This window comes from Aedes albopictus, chromosome 3 (genome assembly GCF_035046485.1).
Source record: "Aedes albopictus strain Foshan chromosome 3, AalbF5, whole genome shotgun sequence".
In the NCBI taxonomy this organism is placed as follows: domain Eukaryota; kingdom Metazoa; phylum Arthropoda; class Insecta; order Diptera; family Culicidae; genus Aedes; species Aedes albopictus.
Genome location: NC_085138.1, coordinates 447,597,046 through 447,618,541, shown reverse-complemented (window position 1 = coordinate 447,618,541; position 21,496 = coordinate 447,597,046). Strand labels below are relative to the sequence as shown.

Sequence of the window (21,496 nt, the reverse complement as noted above, 5' to 3'; positions counted from 1 at the left end):
CTATTTCAGGGATTCCATCAGGGATTACTCAAGGATTATTTCTGGGTTTTCTTTGTGATATTCTTTCAGGGATTACTTCAAATATTTATCCCTTGATTCCTTCATTGATTCTTCCCGAGTTTTCTTTAGGAATTTATCGCAGTATTCATCGGCATTCCTTTCGACATTTCATTAACTTTACATCAAGGTTCCTTCTAGGGATTCTTCCCGGGATTCCTTTAGGAATTTCTCCCGGCATTTTTTTTTCAAAGACTCTTTCCGATTATTTCCGGGAGTCCTTCAGAGATTTCTCCCGAGATTTTCACATTAATTTCTCTTGGGATGCCTTCAATGATTCCTTCAAAGATCTCTCCCGGGATTTTGTCAGGGATTCCTCCAGGATATCAAAAGGGACTCCGTTTGAGATTATTTCAGGGATTACTTCAGGATTCGTTTGGAGGTTCCTTAATTGAGTTCTCCCAGAATTTCTTTATTAAGTCCTCCCGGGATTCCTTAATTGATTTTCCCGGGATTCCTTTGTGGATTTCTTCCAAGATTCTCTACACGAAAGTCTACGAAACTCGTTCCTCTTTTCTATTCCTCGACAACCTTCAAGACTTTTTTGAATTTCTCGATGGTCTTCGAGACACGTCTCTCTTTTACATATCTCGACGTCGACGGACTTCGAGACGCGTCTTTCTTTATAATTTCTCAACTACTTTCGAGATGCGTTCCTCTTTTCCTTTCCTCGACGTCCTTCTTTCCGATTTCTCGACTGCTCTCGAGGCGCGTTCCTCTTTTGCTTTACTCGACGGCCTTCGCATCTTTCTTTCCAATTTTCCGACGGCCTTCGAAGCGCGTCTTTCTTTTACTTATCTAGACGGCCTTCGAGGTGCGTCCCTCTTTTCCTTACTTTTTCTTTGAAAATCTTCGATAGCCTTCGAGGCGCGTCTTTCTTTCCCATTTCTCGGCGGACTTCCAGGAGCGTCCCTCTTTTACCTTTCTCAACGGCCTTCAAGGTGCGTTCTTTTTGTTTTCTTCTCTCGACGGCCTTCGAGGCACGTCTTTCTTTCACATTTCTCGACGGCCTTCCAGGTGCGTCTCTCTTTTACTTTTCTCGACGGCCTTCGAGGCACGTCTTTCGATTCCAAAAATCGAACATAATCAATCCGACGGTCCCCCATTTCTGCACATAGGAAAATCAGGCCATTCGGACGGTCCTCGGGACGCGTCTTTCGCATTTTCTTATCCAAACATCAATTCGAAATATGACGCGACACTCCTCTGCACATCATTGAACAAACCAAACAAAAACCATAACTGCCGCTTCACAAAACACTGCACTTTCCAAGCATTTTCACTTTTGGTTTCACTTACCTGGCCGAGCAATTCTCACCTATATTTGAGTTTTATTGCAAAAAAAATCACATTAAAGCCTGGCAGGATTGCCATTGTGGGAATTTGGCTGATGGTTCTCGATGAAAATTGCCCAACGCGCGTTTTCCGATACACTGCAGTACGTCCGACGTGGTCGAACACTGACCGAAGAAAGAGGAAGAGCGGTGGCCTGCTATGATCTCGTGTGCAGCTGTCAGTCGATAGCGTACACTAAGAAAAATCCGCATCTAGTTTCCATGTGCCCACACATAGAATTTTGCTATCAAGCTTTGCAAGCTTATCCCGGGTGCATCTGTCCGGAAAAATGTCAAAATATTGATGAGATGTTAACTGAACTTTCCATTTCTGTGCTAACTAGATGACCGAGCTGTCGCACAGCGTGCTTTCGCCGATGTCCTTCCGGGTGGAGTACAAGCGCGGTGGCACCGGGCCAACCATGTTCCAACGGCACGTCCGGATACAGGTCGACATCAACACGATCTGCAAGCAGGGCGACGTGAACGATATGCTGTTCGCCATCACGTTCACGCTGATCTCGGGCAACATCCGTCGCTTCCGGCGTATCTGCGAGCACATCCAGGCGCAGGTGTGCTCCAAGCGCTACCCGGCGGCGCTGGCCAGTCCAACGAATCAACACAACAACAAGGTTTCCACGACAACGGTCGCCGAGAGCATATCGTGCGGGTCGGATTCGAGCGATCGGGTCAACTACAACAAACACGTGAGTTGCTTGGATTAAGATTTGTTAGAAGACGTTGTAGATGTAACGCTTCTACTGTGTTTCAGGAGTCGGACATAGAACCGGAGACGTTCTACGATAATTCCAGCATCGGTAAGGCTCGGCGATCCTCCGCTACGTCATCCAACAAGAACTCGGTGTCGTCCGACGAGATTGAAATCAAAACTGTGCGATCAAGGTAGGCTCTGGTATGTTCGGTATTGTCCAGTCAAATAAAAGTTCCCGTCTATTTACAGCTCGGAGTCAACCGAACGCGACCGTGAGCGCACCGCTGAACGAACGGCGGCAATGTCTGGTAGCGCGTTAGTATGAGAGTTATTTCTCTGATAGGATTTACCGAACACCATTCCCCTCGACGGTGACGATTCGGTCGAGTCCCAGTCCAGAAATGAGCCACTACAGCAGCAGCGGCCAGATCCCTCGTCACCGTCGGTGGTGGCGGCAGATGCAGAACCTACTAGCGACACTATTACGCTATCCGTATCTACTGCTAGTACTGATCCTATTGCTCCTACCTGCGATTCCACGCGCTTTGTCCAACCTAACACTCCGAGTGATGAAACCTCACATCCGAACACAAACTGAACGAAGTAGGCGAACGAGCGAGCAGGTTTATCAAGCGAAAATAAAACACTCATCAAAGTTGGCTTGATGTTTTTTTGGAATAACATCTAAAACCACACCCTAACAAAGTAAAACATATTCATTTCATACAGAATATATGATCCTCAAATCCGATCCACGTAAATAGACCATCCCATCCATCGTAGCAGATTCAAGGAATTGATTTTCTACGGTCAAAAATCATCACCCAAAATCATGATGTAATATGCAATCTGATCTCCAAAACAAAACAAAAGTTGAACATAAGCTCCAAACGAACAAACAGGTCTAAGTCAATTCGGCTTTCTAGAACGCGTTAAAAGGCAACGTTAAACTATTTTCACTTTCAATACAACACACGTTATTGGAAACACATTCTTTGAACTAAAAACTTACAGCTTTTCAGCGCAAGATCAAAAGATTAGGAAACGACAAAATTACAGAAAAATTACAATAAACCCTACAGCAGCGGAACGCATTACACAAACAGGGATGGAGAAGGTTTAAAACTGTAGATCCGCAGCGCTTGACTTGGTAATGAACAACTAAACGGCACATGTACACGTTAGCATAGCGACGAAAAGGATGAACAAAACGTAATAAACTATTTTTTAAAAGGAAAAATGTTTACCAAGCAAAACAAACTAGCCAATTTTACTACAAACAACATGATTATTGCAACATTAAAGGTAAATCGCAACGGAGTTTAGTGCTGATGATACCAGCAAGAGCTAATGAACATAGCTGGCTTTGAGAAACCATGGCATGCTACGCACATTCACTCACTTTACGAAAACGAAATATTTCTAGTGGACATCGGCTGCACGGACACACATACATACACACTCACAGACACATACGGAACAAGCAGGAGCAAAAGGCTGTAACAAGCAGGCATCATGATTCATGGTAAATCAAATTCGGAGAAAAAAAAATACTTGGACGTTTTATACGAACTTATCGAACACCCAAAACAACTCGAGATTTCATCCGCTTCAGTGAAAGCAGGGAGACGAAAACAAGGCTTGATCATTCAGTAAAATATGCAAAAACTGATGCAATTATCCGGATAGGAGCGTAACCAAAGCGTAATTTAAATAATCACAATAGTAAACGAACGTAAAACCACATTTAATATGCAAATTATAGGAGTGGAATTGCTTTTCGATGAACTTTTTTCTTTCTTATTTATGATTGTATGATGATTTAGAGCTTGTGTATTCCGCTTAGTGAAACCAACCATGGCCGATTGTCGGAGAAGAATCAAACAACTAAACGCTTATTAGTTTTTACGCTGAAACAATGACACTAGAAAAAAAAAAAACAAAATACAATGATTGATGAAATGTCGGCTTATCTAGAAAACAGCAGCAACCATAAACTAAAGGTGGCGAAACAATTGCAGCATACAGATATTAATCAAACATCGCTTAGTTAGTATAAACTTTCAACCTAAATCGACGAACAAAGTAAGCCCAAAAATTCCATTACACGCGTTTAGAACAACAATACTAGTAGTAAATACACATTCATAAAACACAAACACACTCAACCATACACACACAATAAAGAGCAGCGAACAACTGAACTACTAATACTTGGGAAGCATTTCACTCACCATCTTATGAGAAAACCGAACATCGTGACGAATGATTGTGAACAAGTTTTCCATGTGCTAAATCAACTTGCAAACTTATTAAAACAAAGTTAAAATACTAACAACCAAAAACCACTAACTGATTCTCTCAATCAAGGTTTGTTGGCGTAAACTTTCTCTTGTCAAAACACGAAAATCGAAACATCACCAACCAAAGCAGGCTGCGGGAAAGCCATTCCGGTGTGCGCGGAATCGATCAAGCAAATAGGGTAACCAACTGTAAATTATATCTGATTGTGCTATGAAAAAAAAACCTATGAATCTCATACTTAATCCAATAAGTTCGAAAGAATGCAAACTGCAGAGGACAATTGTGTATATTTCAGAAAACAGAAGGAAAACAACAAACTAAGAAATGTGATGCGTAAGATGCAAACAAACAAAATCTGATAACAGAAAGCATTAGAAGTTAGGAATCAAACCAAAAGAAAGAGGGAAGCAAAGGTAATAAAGGCAACGTACGGTCGATTGTTTGTTTGACTGGGATGATGATGAAGGATGTGGAATGAAATCGAGACACAGTTTCCTTTCCAATGGTGCGCGCGGTGCTACAAACTACCACATGGAACAACTCACAGAAGAGGAAAGGAATCCAACACAAGAGGAGAAGTTAGAACAGCAACAGCAACAGTGTAAAATTGAATACCATGTTTTGTAAAGATAAGTATTATTGTTCTCTAATGATGATGATGATCATGATGGAAGGATGACAAAAATATACATTTGAGACATACACACGCCATGAGAAAAATGAAAACCGTGAACTTTTATTCCTTTCGTGTCAAACAAAGCAGGCGAGTTTCGCTTGCGCTAGATTGTCAGTTGATACTCGGATGGTAAACAGTGAACACGTGCTCCGCATAGAACCACGTGATGAATTTCATGAAAAGTCGTATCGATCGGCCGGTGGAGCCACTTCCCAAGCCACAAGTTTTTCGGCACATTGATCTTCGACCCAGTGGTAGTCGTACCGCCAGCAAAAGGTAAGTTCCGCGTATAATCACAATTATTGTTGACAAACAAACTTCAACAATCACTCCAACCAAGCATTCACAACACGCTAAATGAAACGGTGGCAGCCAACGAACCCTACCCGATCTGTGCCGTGGCCGAGGGTCGTGGCCATGCGACGCTCGAGATCGGCTTGGCGGGCATCGACATTGCGGCGCCGGTGCTGCAAATGTCCCAGTTTAGTGACAACTTTTGGTACTCGAACATCCTAACCTCGCTGCAGGCGCTGAATCCCGTCATGGTAAGCCAAAGGTGGAACAAAACTGTCCATAATCAATAGGTCTGTCGGTACGCTTTGCAATGTTTCACACATGCATTAAATACAAACGCCTTGAAATCCCGCTTCAACAGTTCATCAGAACTTCAAATGCACAAATCTCAAGAAGCAAGCCTCAAACAACAGTGCATTTTATTATTCTGTTTTTGCTCACTTGTAATAAGCTTAAAATAAGAAGACCAGGTGCGCTGGTTTTGTTTACGAAGAGATTTGTGCGGTTGAAATCGTGAGTAGGTGCCAAAGTCGGCCATTGTGGCGGCCGTTTTGGGATTTCAACAAGTCTGTTCTTAAAACAAATGGTTTCTATTAATGAGCCTGAAAAACAAAAAAGATAAAAGTCAAAATTTGAATAGTTTAACGATTTGCTGTCATTCCCATAGTTTCAAACGAGCAGGAGACCTGTCACATCGACAAGGTTCCGTAATTTTGGTATACTCGAGAAATTTTTGTTTCTATGGAGCTATCTTTTTTTTTTTTTCATTACACAAGATGCATAACATACCAGAGTGACCTTAATTCTGCATTTAACTTTGATCTTCTAAACCTAAAACTCCTACAACTCAAAATTTCGAGAAGGTGGAATCATTGCAAAAACTCTTGAATAAATTCGAGAAGCAACTCCTGGTCAATCTAAGAAAATCTTGGATGAATCCTGGAATTTCTGAGAGAATTCTCGAAGAAGCTTCTGGAGGATTCCAAGAAAAAATCCAAGAAACTCCTTGAGACATCTTAGAAGAAAAACTTCTTGAAAAATCACAGAAGAAACTTTTTCAGAATTAACAGACGTAACTACTGGAGGGGCCCATATAGCCGAGGCGGTAAACGCACGGGTATTCAGCATGACCATGCTGAGGGTGACGGGTTCGATTCCCGGTCGGTCCAGGATCTTTTCGTAAAGGGAATTTCCTTGACTTCCTTGGGCGTAGAGTATCTTCGTGCCTGCCACACGATATACACATGCAAAATGGTCATTGGCAGAGGAAGCTCTCAGTTAATAACTGTGGAAGTGCTCATAGAACACTAAGCTGAGAAGCAGGCTTTGTCCCAGTGAGGACGTTACGCCAAGAAGAAGAAGAAGAAGAACTACTGGAGGAATTCTCAAAAAGGGAAATCCTCAAAAAAACTTCTTGACGGATCCAAGAAGAAACTTCTTGAGGATTCCCAGATTTAAATTAAATAATTAATAAACACCCTAATTAATCCACCTAGCTCAAATCCAATCCAACAAGCCTTAATTTCTATTAAATAACCGCTATCCTAAATTTTGAGCCGCCATCTTTGATTTTAGACCGCCATCTAGGATATTCTGGTCATTATTATTGAACTCCGTACCAAGTATAACCATATTGCATGGTTATAGAGCCTAAAATTCAATTAAACAGCCGCCATCTTGTATTTAGAGCCGCCATCTTGGATTTTAGATCGCCATCTTGAATACTATGGTCAACATTTTTGAGCTCCAGACATCTTCATTCCAAATATGCCCATATTGCACGGCTTTTGAGCATTAAATACAATCAAACACCCGCCATATTTAATTTTGGGCCGCCATCTTGCATTTCAGATCCCCATGTTGGATATGCTGGTCGCCGTTTTTGGACTTGGACATATACTTGGACAATGTACCCATATTGCATGGAATTAGAACCTACAACTCCGTTAAACAGCCGTCATCTTGGATATTAAGGTCATCGTTTTTGGACTTCAAATATCTTTCCCATACTAAATATACCCATTTTGCATGGTTTTAGAGCCAAAAACTCAATGAAATCACCATCTTGAATTTTGAGCCACCATCTTGGATTTTAGACCGCCATCTTGGATATTCTTGTTGCCATTTTTGGACTCCAGACATTTTCCCTAAATTCAAAATATGTAAATCCATACCGTATTACCCTTGGTATTACCCCGCTAATACGACACCGACTGTTGTCGAATAACCGGGGTAAACTTTTAATTCGACAAACTGGTCACCCTACACCACCTTGCTCATTAAAATTTGGCAACTCTATTTTTGTTTTTATTTTGATTTCCGGATGTGTTATGAAACATAATTTCAACAGATATTGTGGTGGTGCAATTGAAAAGCTCGTTCTTTCTCAGTTCATTCCGGTTGGTCTCCAGACAGTTTGGGTGTCGAATAGCATCAACTCAGAACTTCCGGAATTAGCGACTGCAAGAGGAGCTGCCGCGGGTGCGAGTATAAGTGCAATATCAAACTGTTTTGTATTTACAGTGTACATCGCTGTGACATTTGAACACTTTTTAATTCGACATATGTCGAATTAAGCGGGTACGAATTAAAAAGTGTCGTATTAAAACGTGTCGAACCAGCCAGCGGGGTAAGACTATATTGCATGGTTTTAGAGCCTACAATTCCATTGAACAGCCGCCATCTTGAATGTTGGGCCGCCCTATTGAATTTTGGACCGCCATCTTGGATATTATGGTTGCCATTTTTTGACTCCAGATAGCTTCCCCATACCAAATATATGTAACCATATTACATGGTTTTAGAGCTCAAACCTCTATTAAATAGTCGCCATCTTGGATTTTAGACCGTCATTGGTCGTTATTTTTGGACTCCATACATCTTCTCCATATCAAATAAACCCTATTGCATTATTTTAAAGCCCAAAACAGCCGCAATCTAGATTTTTAAACCGTCATTTTCAGGGTACGAAAAAACGGATCACGCCGAAAAACAAACGCTTTGTCCTAAGCGGTGCATGTCGGTAACAAAGCCGCTCCGCAACAAACGCATGTTAGGCGATGAGAGCAATAAAACAAACATCGTTTGCCGTGCGTGTGCCGATATTCCGGTTTTTCTTCTGAAATTTTCAACCCACATAATCGAATTCCTATGCATTTGGACGAATTAAGACTCTTGCAAACCTCAGAGTCGAGTTTCAGTTGTAAAACAATGCGAAAACCACGATGTGAATAGAACGAGACAAATATTCCTACCGTTTTTGTTGTGAACAAACTCGGGAGCGATTTTGTCATTATCTGCTAACGAAAAAACAAAGCGTTGTTGCCGTGCCTCTTTGTTGCCTATTTTTCGCTTGCGGTGCCACATTCTGCGTACACTGATCTAGAACTAATAATCTTTTTATTCGTGATAAAATAATGCAAATCGGTTCATTGGTTCAAAAGTTATGACGGTTTGCAAATTAAAAAATAAAGAAATTTATTTATTTATTTTTTTTTATGGCGAAACAAAAAAATACGGATCTAATTATTTTTGGTAAAGATCATTCCTACCGAATTTGAGCAATGGCTGTATGCACATACATATATATGTATGTGTGTTCTTTTAGTTTTCAATTGCTCAAGAATTATTCAAAGTATCGCCATGTAGAGAAGCAGTCGTCACACTTCATCGATCACCTTCTAACGGTGGATTCAATTACTTGGTAGTTGGGGGATTGGCCACTCGCAGCGCTCACATTGTTTTTGATGCTGTTTGGCGTTTGCTCACTACCAGCATCTAGTGGTTGCTCGGCCAAGCACAGCATGATTAGTATCGGGCGGTGACGATGTATTTAACTGAAATTTGTTCCAAGAGTTACGTCTGTTGCTCTGTGCGTTAAGTGTCGGCCGTCTGCTTTTTCTGCTTTCCTTCGTTAGTTTTTATGTTTACTTTGTCCGGGTCGTCTAGGAGAATATAGTCACTGGACATTTGTATGGGGAGCTGACTAGACTGATTAAAGCAACGATAGACGGTGTGCAAAACTGCGTAAGGGTTTCGGGCTTGGTTTCGGGTGAACTATCTAGTTCATTCGAATCTCGCCGGGGACTGCGACAAGGTGACGGACTCTCATGCCTACTCTTCAACATCGCTCTGGAAGGTGTGATGCGACGAGCCGGGCTCAACAGCCGGGGAACGATTTTCACAAAATCCGGACAATTTGTGTGCTTTGCGGACGACATGGACATTATCGCCAGAACATTTGAAACGGTGGTAGAGCTGTACACCCGCCTGAAACGCGAAGCAGCAAAGGTCGGACTGGTGGTGAATGCCTCAAAAACAAAGTACATGCTGGTAGGCGGAACCGAAAACGACCGGATCCGTCTGGGTAGTAATGTTACGATAGACGGGGATACCTTCGAGGTAGTGGAGGAATTCGTCTACCTCGGATCCTTACTGACGGCTGACAACAACGTGAGCCGTGAAATTCGGAGGCGCATCATCAGCGGAAGTCGGGCCTACTACGGGCTCCAGAAGAAACTGCGGTCGAAAAAGATTCACCCACGCACCAAATGCGCCATGTACAAAACGCTAATAAGACCGGTAATCATCTACGGGCACGAGACATGGACCATGCTCGAGGAGGACCTGCAAGCACTCGGAGTTTTCGAGCGACGCGTGCTAAGGACGATCTTCGGCGGTGTGCAGGAGAACGGTGTGTGGCGGAGAAGAATGAACCACGAGCTCGCTGCACTTTACGACGAACGCAGCATCCAGAAGGTGGCCAAAGCCGGAAGGATACGGTGGGCAGGGCATGTTGCAAGAATGCCGGACAACAACCCTGCAAAGCTGGTGTTTGCAACTGATCCGGTTGGCACAAGAAGGCGTGGAGCGCAGAGAGCACGATGGGCGGACCAGGTGGAGCGTGACTTGGCGAGCATCGGGCGCGACCGAGGATGGAGAGCGGCAGCCACGAACCGTGTATTATGGAGAAATATTGTGGATTCAGTTTTATCTTGAATTTGATGTAATGCTAAATAAATGAAATGAACATTTGTATGGATGTTCACCAGTGAGTTCGTTCTATATAAACAATGCAAACTACCCGTCATAAAAGTACGGACTCACTTGAAAAAGTATTGCAACACCTTAAAAGTTTAAAAAACCGTGATAATCTGCAAACCCAGTCAACCAGTCATCGTATAAGAAGTCGTATAAGATGTTAAAGTGGAGGCGATATGCGTACATTTTACATGCGCCTAAATGGAGGCATGCACGCATATGGCCTCCACTTTATCATCTTATGCAACATCTTATACGATGACTGGTTGTCTGGGAAGATACTGTCTTCAGTAACGTTGTTCAGAAGATCGTTGACATTTTAAAGACACACACTTTGGTTCGCAATTCTGCCACTAGGTAACGCTAGAGTGCATGTAAAATTGAGAATTTTAATCAGCTCTATCTCGCGATTTAGCGATAAAATAGAAAGTTCAAGTCTTCGGCAAAGTGTTCAAAAGGTGGCATCATAAAGACAAGCAGCTTGGTTGGCAATTCTGCCGTCAGGTAACGCAAGTGAGCATGTAAGGCTCTATCTCGCAATCCCGACAAGATAGAAAGTTCGAGTCTTTAGTAGTTCAGCAAGCCTGCTATTCAATGAAAAAAATCGCGATTTGCATTCGCCAAAGAATATGTTTTCACCTTCTTTCGTTCTGCCAAATCAAACTCCGGTACGAATTGCAAACGGACGGACTCAACACTGATCAGTCTTGTTGGTGTTTCCTTTCCGCCGTTGAGCAGTTGCCTTCCAGCTAAGCCTATTTTTCCATCGCTACCTGTGATGTCGATCTGCTAAGTATCGCGAAGCATCGTCGGCTAAAAACTTCTATTGTTGCACCTGTGTGCGTGTCTAGCAGTGAGGTTAGGCTGTTCTGGTGCGCGAGTGGCGGCACTGTCAGATGTGCACAAAATCGTTTGTGAGTTATATCATGCTCGTTTCGCCACCTCTTTGCATCTGGTCATCGCACAGTTGAATCGCAAGCGATTAAAATACAATCGATAAGTTGTGATAAATATTAGATCAAAATTAGGCCGCAAGGTGGAGCTAGTGAGCGTGATTTTTATCATGTTTATCAAGTTCTACTTCGCGATCATGATAAGATAAAAAATAAAAATCTAACTTGAATCATTTGAATTTGAAATGAACTAGATCTGAATCACTCGAGAGTGAAGTAAGTCAGGCCTAAGCCACGAACTGACTCACTTGAATTTGAAATAAATCAGACCCCAATCACTTTAATATGAAGAGAATTACAGCTGAATTCTTGAGTTTGAAATGAATAAGACTTGAAACACTGGAGCGGACCTGGTGTGATGGTTAGAACACTTGACTATCACGCCGAGGACCTCGAATCCCACTCCCGACAAACTTGCAAAATGTGAGTTCTTCCTTCGGAAGGGAAGTAAAGCGTGGCTCCCGAGATGAACTAGCCTAGGGCTAAAAATCTCGTTAATACAGAAAAAAACCCGATTTAATCCACCTATGGTGAACAGAACCCTTCTTACACTTATTAAAAATATTGTTGTATTATGCGTATTAAGCAAATTTATTTTGTGTGATTGACCAAAAGTTCTAGAAAATTTGACATCTAGTGAATTGGTTCCCAAAATAGCATCAGACCATGGACTTACCAGAAATGTCACCTCCTAGAATCTAATATGGAATGTTAAAAAAAATGGCTTTCATATTCTGGATTATTGTATCTTTTGTTAACTGCCAAATAATCTTGAATCGATTAACAAATGGATAAGAAAATCAGCGAGATGCACTTTGTCTAATATCTCTTAATCAGTCGAATAAATTAACTCCAAAGTACTTGGTATTCATGGTTATGGTGTAAAAAGGACAAAAATGACATATCTACTAATTTAATCAGCTTTGGCATTAACTAGTTATTTTGGCTGTCCGGTTCTTGCATTTTTCCCACAATACAGTAGACGTTCGGTCGGTGCAAACGGTTTAACTGCAATGCTTTCTAACTGCAAGTCCGGTAAGTGCAACAAATTTGCAGTTATCGCACCGCTTTCCGTCAAAACGGTGCGCCATGTTAGCCCGAATGAACAGTCGAATGAATTTTACGTTCATTTTACGTCAATCGATTGGTTGTTGACGCCAATCTGACGTTGCAGTTATCGAATTTTGTTCGCTAAGTGAAACGTAAACATGTTGCAGTTATCGAACGTCTACTGTATATAAATCCAAAGCTTTCATTTAACATATTGTTTGTTTTCATAAAATTCCTGTGTATTTGTAATTTGTTATTTATAATTTTGTTGAAAACAATAACCTGCTAGAATACACTTTGCATGAGATCAGCATTATTTATTGAAAAATAATTTCCCATAGACTGGTGAAAAACTAATGCAAGATAACAAGTGAATATAATAGTAAAAAAGAATTTATTGAAATACTCTTCGTAAGATATATCAGTAATCAAATGTCGAACCGAAATTAAATTTCAGGGCCTTATACAAGAATATTGTAGCTTTCATTTGGTGCTTAGAGAACCCAAATCGGTTGACAGATGGCTGAGATATTTATTATGGTACCCTTGGTCCAAAATCTTTCAAAAAGTTAACCTGTATTACTCCCAAGTACTCTTTGAAAGGTATCTCGGTAATCAAATGTCTAATCCTAATGAAATTGTATAGGGTTCTACTAGAATGTTGTAGCTTTCATTTGGTGCCAGGGTAACCAAAATCGGTTGACAGACGGCTAAGATATTTATTATTATACAATTGGTCAAAAATCTCAAAAAGTTTAGTTGTATAAATCCTAAGTACTCTTCGAAAGATATCTCTGTAACCAAATGTCCAATCGAAATAAAATTTCTGGGCGATCTACTAGGATGCTGTAGCTTTCATTTGGTGCCAAGAGAACTTAAATCGATTGACAAACGGCCGAAATATTTATTATGATACACTTGGTCAAAAATCTTAAAAAGTTTAGAAGTATGACTCACAAGTACTCTTCGAGAGATATCTCGGTAACCAAACGTCCAATCGAAAAAAAATCAATAGCGTTCTACTAGGATGTAGTAGCTTTCATTTGCTTCCAAGAGAACTCAAATCGGTTGACAGACGGCTGAGAAACGTGCGTGACTTTTTTTTGTAACGCACATACACACACACACATACACACATACACACACACACATACAGACATTTGCTCAGTTCGTCGAGCTGAGTTCATCGGTATATGAGACTCGGCCCTCCGGGCCTCGGATCGAAAGTCGGTTTTTCGAGCGATATTTATACCCTTCTTATGGGTGTAAGAAGGGTAAAAAACTTGAAACACTGGAATAAGAAGTAAACCTGAACCACTTGAATATGAAGTGAATCGAACTTGAATGCTCACACTCATCACCTAGCGGCAGAACTGTGAGCCAAACTGCTTGTTTTTATTATGCCAATGCGCTTCAGAATAACTTCGCCGAAGACTTGAACTTTCTCACGTATCGGGATCGCCAAATAGAGCCGGGTAAAAATGATGATTCTTGCATGCTCACTAGTGCCAACTAGCGGCTGAACTGCGAACCATACTTCTTGCCCTTATAAAGCAAATGAACAACTTTGCCGAAGAATTGAACTTGCTATCTTATCGGAATCACAATGTAGAGTTGGTCAAAAATGCTCATTTTACATGCTCACCAGCGTCACCTAGCGTTAGAATTACGAATCGAAGTGTTTATCTTTACGAAGTCAACTACCTTCTGAACAACTTTGCTGAAGACGGTATCTTTACAGATTATCAGGATTTCGTAGCATGAATTTACTAGTTTTCAATTGATACTTAGCTTTTTGATTCAACAGAGTGTTGAAAAACTTTTTCATGCGAGTTCATACTTATAACGGGTAGTGTATGTTATGAAAATTATATAATAATTTCCATGTATTTTCCCAACCAATATTGAGAGGTTCGTCTCATCAAGTGTCGGTCCAAGTTCTTCAGTCACTTTTAGGTAATATTTTTTTTTCTTTAATTTGTATGCTCACGAAATAAATTCAACGGTTCGTCATCTTTAGTATCGACATTTGTTATATTTCGAGCAAAAAGAAAATATATATTTTGATTCTAATGAATCTAATTGCATGTAACTCATTTTTCCTTCCCTCTAACAAAAACTCATTCCCGTGACAGACGTAGAGAAGTAGAGCCGATCTTGGTCTCTTATTGCAACGAACGTCATACAAACATCGATGACCGTAAGGACGTGGCCGGTGCCGTGACTTATTTTTTATTGGAGTTCTCGAAGGTGCATTTTGAGAGCTTACCGTTCTCCTCGTATTCCTAAGCTCCGTTTGTTGATTCCTGATCAATTACGGAGTAGCAACTACGAATCGTACGATCATCTATGCTCAGCTCTTGTCCATGGACAGGGATGAGATCATTCATTTGTATTCAGTTACATTCACTTGCTGTTAACTCGCTTCAGAAATATCGTAGCAAAAAATAATGTATGGAACACTTTTTCATTTTTGTTATACCCGAAACTTTGTAGAACAATGTACTAGCGTAGCATCAATAATTAAGTCATCAGAAAATAGCAAACGCAACTCTCCACGACGTGAATGTAATTTACATTCACCGCGTGGAGAGTTGCCTAAGTACACAGCTTGCTCACGACTTTGGTATGCGTGTGCGACTATAACGTTTTTCGACGAACTTTCAAATAAAACTACAAGGTTAAGTTCATCCATACATTGTATTTAGATAGCATGCTTCTGAACTGATATAGTAGCAAGTGAATGTAGCTCTTTGTAAATGAATGATTCCATCCCTGCCCATGATCGTCGAAATTCCGAGTTACCCTACCCTATCTTATAACGGATCTCACACATATACGCTTTATTTGAATCAGCTTAATCAGTGTTGCTAGCAATAACAAAATATTTATTTAAAAGTGTGAAACAATGAACTATACTTGAGGTACACTATAACATTGTCGAACTTTAGAATTGTCTATCTGTCTTTGGATCTGCAGATATTCATTATTATTTGAATCTGCATGACCAACCAGTGTTATTAACTTCTACAAGAAATCTGTGTTATTACGAAACGAGGTCAAAGATGTCTCTGAAATCGATATTTTACTCTCTTGTACCGACTTGTCGAACCCTCTAAGCAGAATACCCTCTTCGAGTGAGTGTAATCAGTACAAAAAGGTCAAAACGATATTTTATCTCCAAACCAAATTGATCGATTTTTGAAATTATGCCGTGCTGCCAGTTGCAGCGATATCTTTTTTAAGAAACATAATCATTGATTTCAGTTTAAGTACAGCAGTGTTGTCAGCTTTCAGAAAAAAAAACATTGTATTGAGCTACACAAAATGAAAGAGAATTATGTTGAAGAGTGCAACATTGTAGATATTCATATGTATGTATTCAGCATTGTCAGTGTTGCCATCTAACAGCAGAAATAATATAAGGAGGTCTGTTGTTCTTTCGAATTTTTGGGGGTGTGTTTCAGAGGCATTTTGAAGCTTTTGAGGGCGTTTCAGAGGGTTTTTAGAGGGTTTCACAGGCTCTCAGATGAGCTTCACGGGGTTTTCAGGGTGGGGGTTTCAGGCGCTTCAGTGAGTTCCTGTGAGTTTCTGTGAGTTCCAAGGAAGTTTCAGGGAAACATTCAGAAACGTTTCAAGCCGTTTCATGGCGTTTCACATGATTTTAGTGGACTGCACAGGCTCTCAGTTACATGGCGGCTTTGGGAGGGGCTGATTACGGAAGCGTTTCAAGGCTTTTCTATGCATTTCAAGATGTTTCAGAAATTTTCTGATGGATTATAGTTGGCTGCACCCCGAGATGAACTAGCCTAGGGTTAAAAATCTCGTTAATACAGACAAAAAAAAAAAAAAAAGTTGGCTGCAAGACCTCTCAGATCAGTTACAAGGGGGTTTGCAGGAGCATTTCAAGGCGTTTCAAATGGGTGTAGGGGGCTATGAAGGCCCTCAGATCGGTTTAGGGGGTATTTCAGAAGCGCTTCAAGGCGTTGCAGCAGGTTTCTAATTGGTCTATCGATTTAGTCCCATGGGAGTATTAGGGAGTATTCAGAAGTGTTTCAAGGCGTTTTAGGGCGTTTCAGAAGGTTTCAGAAGAGTTTTAGGGGGCTGCATGGAGTCTCAGGTGAATTCCATGGAGGTTTTAGGGGTGATTTCAGAAGTGTTTCGAAGCATTTCAGATAGTCCCAGAGATGTTTAAGAAGACTACCGAGGCTACAGATCAGTTCCATGGCGGTTCAAGGGGGATTTCATAATATGTTGAAGGCGTTTTAATGCATTACAATGCGTTTCATGGCGTTTCAGAAGGTTTCAATGGGATTCTAGGGAGCTGAATGGGCTTTCGGGCGAGTTCCATGAAGGTATCCCGCCGGGGATATTTCAGAAGCGGGAACTTCATAGGCTGTCAGAGGAGTTTCATGGGACTTTCAAGGGGGTTTCAAGCTGTTTCAAAAGGTTTCAGGTGGGTATTAAGACGTTCCAGACTTATTACGCTTGTAGAACCGATTACTTTTAATTAAGGGAACTGTCAAGCAGGCATTGACCTCACCACTTGATGGCAGGGCGCACATAGAGATAAGTGACATTTCAACACACGAACACTAGCGCAAGTTTTTCCTCACACAAAAGTGCACGCCGATTGAAAGTATATTCAGAATGCATATGCAAATATTACCCAATCGAATTGGGTAAAACGGGTAAATAATGATAAAACTAACGTCCGGGGCAAGAGTGCATATATTTTCCTCGCAGTTTCACAACTACATCTACAAAAAAGGCACGCATACATTTGAACGTGATTACCTCTATAGGGCGCTGTCTGTAAAATACGTAAACGTAGATTCATTTTTGTTCATCCTGGACGCCACTTCGTAGACTTTCTTTCATACAAAAATGTCATGACTTAAAAGTTGTTCTCTCATTCCTGAACCCTGAACTCCACTCCAACTATTTTGAAAACAATAAAATTCCATTTAGGTAACGGTACCTGTATTGGTTTGACCTACCACGGATTCTACCAGTGTAGTGCAAACATCTCCACTTGACACCCCCCTCTTTTCGCCCAGGTATTCTTCAGCGATCACTCCCTGAATACTCGTGCCTCCAATCTGCCGAACTTGATAAGGCAGATTCTGCCCAACGTCCAGATCCTGGGTTTACCCAGGAGTTTTTACAACGACAGTTTCGCTATGAAGCACATGGATAGCCTTTGCTGTTCAGCGTTTCAAACCTTGAAGGACACGCTTCGGGCCAAGTACTACGGGCTGGCAGCAGTCGGCGCACTGATTCGGCACTGCTTCGAGAGCAATCTGCTGCGGCTGGCTCCCAAGTCGCTGCAGTTTTGCTACTTGAGCAAACGGCAAACCATGGCCATCGACGTGGAGTGCATTGGACACCTGGAGCTGATCTACTCGCTGCACAAAGCGAATGAAAAGCATTCACTGTATCGGCTGATGAATCACTGCATTACGAGCGTAGGGAAGAGACATTTGAGGGCGAATTTGTTGGAACCTAGTAGTAGTAGGGAGGTGCTGGAATCTAGACTGGCTTGCTTGGATGAAATGTTGGAGAAGCAGGATCTGCTCTGTGGAATACAGCGGATTCTGAGGGACTTGGTGGATATCGGGGGATTGATGAAGCTGGCAGTGGATGTTGACAACACGGTAAATGAGTTTTTTTTTCGATTCAACTCGTATCTTTGATGATAACATTTTTGCAGAGAACTACAAAGCAAAACACAATACACGTATTGAACCAGGCCAAAACATTACGAAACGCTTTGCGAAGTGTTCCGGAGCTGAAGTCACTGCTGGAAGGCGCACGATGCACAATCTTGCAGGAAGCCAAAGAAACCGTAGCAAACGAGTTGTACAAGCAGCTGTACGACCAAATATGTACTGTACTGGATGTGGAAATTGGAAACGCACATGTTTCCGATTATCATCGATTGTTCCTGGTGAAATCTAAGGTGTCCTCGACACTGGACGTCCTTCGTAGTTTGTATTCGGAAGTAATCGATGAGATTCGAGGTCAGTACTATCTGTATATCCTAATCGGCTTAGATTACCTTTAGAGTTTTCAGAATACGTGGCGAACCTCACACAAGAGTTCCGAATGTTGCTCAAAATGACCTATACCAAATCGTTGGGATTCCATATGCAAGTCGCGTTCAAGGATGCCGGACCTTCGATTCCAAGGGTATTCAAATTGCTCAACCGTTCCGGACAACGATATTGTCTGACGACCGGACAACTGCAGGCCTTCAATGAAAGAATAAGCGGAATCGTCAAGGAAATCGAGATGGTTAGCTTCAGTGTTATCAAGCAGCTTATCGAGGATATCAGAGAACACGTAGAATCTATCTACGCATTGGTAGCCAACATAACTGATCTGGATGTGCTGCAGTCGTTGGCCGTCGTCAGTCAGGATAAGGACTTTTGTCGGCCTACATTTGGACGATCCACAAAGATCGTGGCTGCCCGGCATCCGTTGCTTGAAGCTTACGGCGAAATAGAGAAAGTTGTGAAAAATAACATTGTAAGTACATGTAGTTGTTACCATTGTCAAAGTAATCACTAACTTTCTTCAATATCAGATTGCAACTCCCGAGTACAACGTGTTCATTGTGACAGGGCCCAACATGAGCGGAAAAACGGTCTACATGAAGACGATAAGCCTCTTGCAGATCATGGCACAGCTGGGTTGTTACGTGCCGGCAGCCAGGGCAGAGTTCCGAATCGCTGATCGACTGATGGTTGTATTCGGAGCGGCGGAGAACATAGAACACGATCTTTCGAACTCTTCAAGAATGTCCCGCAAGTTGGAAGTCATCGCCCACAGTTTGACGGTCAACAGCTTGGTAGTGATTGACGAACTATTCGGTGACACACAGTCACCGGACATAAGTGGATCCAGATGGAAACTGCTGGAAAGAATCGTGGGTTTTGTTGGATTTCAAGCTGGAGCTGCTTGTGAAAGTCTCGCAGCGGTAGAAAGGCCATTCGTATATCTGACGACACACTGTCATGACATTCTACGGCCATTGGAGCACATGCATAACGTTTCCCGCCTGTGTCTTCAAACGGAAGTCTTGGATGTCGATGGATTCGAACGTCTACGCTTCAAATACACAGTGGCGGAAGGGAAAACTAATGTCAAGAACTATGGTATCTCCCTTGCAAGGTGCGTACGCATTCCGGAGACTGTAATCTCTCGCGCCGAGGAAATCAACGAAGATCTCAAGAACCGCACAATCGGTGGACGTTTTACGCACAACACAACGACCTGGAATGGATCTTTTTCAACGCAGGCTAACATCCACCATTTCGACAAACGTCTGTACGACTTGTACGCGCAGCTAGCTCTACTGCTATCGGAATCCGACGGAGAGGACATGGGAGCATTAGGACTTCAGATCAACGAACTGTTGGAGAGATTCGTTGGTGCGCTACCCAGTGATGTGGTGAATTACCTGAAAGAGACTCCTTTGGAGACACTGCTGACGGCGAAGAACCACACTGTGAACGTGAACGCTGACTTGACAATGCCAAGCATTAGCGAAGGTATTGCTGGCGAAAGTGAAGCGGCAGCTACTGACGGAAGCGAACCGTTTGAAATCGATGAAACGATTTTGATCGGGGAGGATTCGGAAGAACTTTAGATAACGATGTTTTTAGTTTCTATGATTTCATTCATTCATTTAATATTATTAGATAATGTATAAAACGCACAACGACAATACATTGAATATATTCATCATACCATAGTAATGTCACTTAGCAACCATTGTCAATATCACCGCCTCCTTAGGATCTAAAAGCTCCCGTTGACATCGTGTATCTTGTTATTGAATCTTACCGCATTTGGTGTTCCCGCATTTGTTATTTGCGTTTTGAATACACACAACAATAACCACGTAGAGTCGATCGAAAATATGACAGCTAAGGTAAACGCAACACAGCTTGCTACTCACCTCCAAAATAGACAATTTATGTTGAAAAATATCAAAGAGGTTGCAATTGTATTGACCAATACTGTAGATGCCTAAACTAGTTATAGGGGAGACTATTTTTATATTCATCATATTTTTGGAAAACTTGGACAAGATTCTTCGAAACGTTGAGGGAATTTTTTCAGCAGATTTATAGTGAAATACCAGCGAAATCTGTGGAAATTTGTTGATCGGTTTCTAATGAGAAACTCGCTGCAGTTAATTGTTCGTTGATTCACAGTGAGATTTCAAAAATAGGTACTTGTAGGGAATGAGAGGCGTACAAAGAAATATAATATGAACATGAAGTAGGGCATATATCAATGGAAGCCATGCCGAGCGGCACCAAAACAAAGCAAGTGGGAAAAGAGCGACGTTAAGTCAGTCTTGTAAAATATTTCGCACGAGTAGGTTGCATAGTTTGCATCCTTCCTCGTTTGTGAAGAGTTTCGGCCGGTGGAATTGATTGACCCGGACTGCCACAGTAATGTAATGAGAGATGAAAGATAAGAAATGAGAGGTGAGAGATTAGAGATGATGATGATAAAAGATGAGATGAGAAATAAAAGATGAGTGATAAGAAGTGCGAGATAAGATATGAGAGATCATAGTTGAGAGATGATGATTATGAGATGAGAAATGATGATAACGATGATGAGGGATGATAGGTGAGAGTTGAGAGATGAAAGATGCGAGATAAGAGATAGGAGATGAGAGTTGATAATGATGAGAGGTGAGATATGGTGATGATGATGATGATGATGATGATGATGATAAAGATGATGAGAGATAAGACATGAGAGATGGGAGATGATGATGCTGATGATGAGAAATGAGAGACGAATGATGAGAGATGAGAGATAATAGATAGGAGATGCGATGTGAGAGATTAAAGATGAGAGATAAGAGATAAGGAACGAGACATGCGAGATGAGAGACATAAGGTGAAAGATAAGAAATCATAGATGCGATGAGAGATAACAGGTAATAATGAGAGATGAGAGATAATAGATGAGATGAAGGATAAGAGAGAACTGATGAGAGGTGAGATATTAGAGATGATGATAATTAAAGATGAGATGATAGATAAAA

The 21,496-nt window shown here is 41.6% G+C and overlaps 2 protein-coding genes across 2 annotated transcripts in view; both read left to right on the top strand.

Moving 5' to 3' along the window:
• The window catches only part of LOC109407563 (serine/threonine-protein kinase BRSK2), a 47,775-nt gene extending 43,493 nt beyond the window's left edge, over positions 1-4,282 (top strand). The window contains exons 12-14 of the mRNA XM_019680636.3: positions 1,736-2,098; positions 2,164-2,294; positions 2,353-4,282. Of these exons, the coding sequence (XP_019536181.1) occupies positions 1,736-2,098; positions 2,164-2,294; positions 2,353-2,428 (570 nt within the window). The 3' untranslated portion in view covers positions 2,429-4,282. The remainder of the gene's footprint in view (positions 1-1,735; positions 2,099-2,163; positions 2,295-2,352) is intronic.
• A 141-nt stretch (positions 4,283-4,423) lies between these two features.
• Positions 4,424-20,260, top strand: LOC109407564 (mutS protein homolog 4). Its single transcript, XM_019680637.3, has 6 exons — positions 4,424-5,359; positions 5,424-5,628; positions 17,481-18,077; positions 18,134-18,443; positions 18,497-18,951; positions 19,010-20,260. The coding sequence occupies exons 1-6, from the start codon at positions 5,250-5,252 to the stop codon at positions 20,072-20,074; spliced, it is 2,742 nt and encodes a 913-aa protein (XP_019536182.3). The 5' UTR covers positions 4,424-5,249; the 3' UTR covers positions 20,075-20,260.
• Positions 20,261-21,496: the final 1,236 nt, after the last annotated feature.

What these genes read in the sequence shown, in the direction of transcription:
- LOC109407564 (XM_019680637.3), top strand. Translation starts at nt 5,250, where the DNA reads ATGAATTTCATGAAAAGTCGTATCGATCGGCCGGTGGAGCCACTTCCC. An exon ending in AGTCGTACCGCCAGCAAAAG is followed by an intron (nt 5,360 to 5,423) that starts GTAAGTTCCGCG and finishes ACTCCAACCAAG; the next exon opens with CATTCACAACACGCTAAATG. An exon ending in AAGTTGTGAAAAATAACATT is followed by an intron (nt 18,952 to 19,009) that starts GTAAGTACATGT and finishes CTTCAATATCAG; the next exon opens with ATTGCAACTCCCGAGTACAA.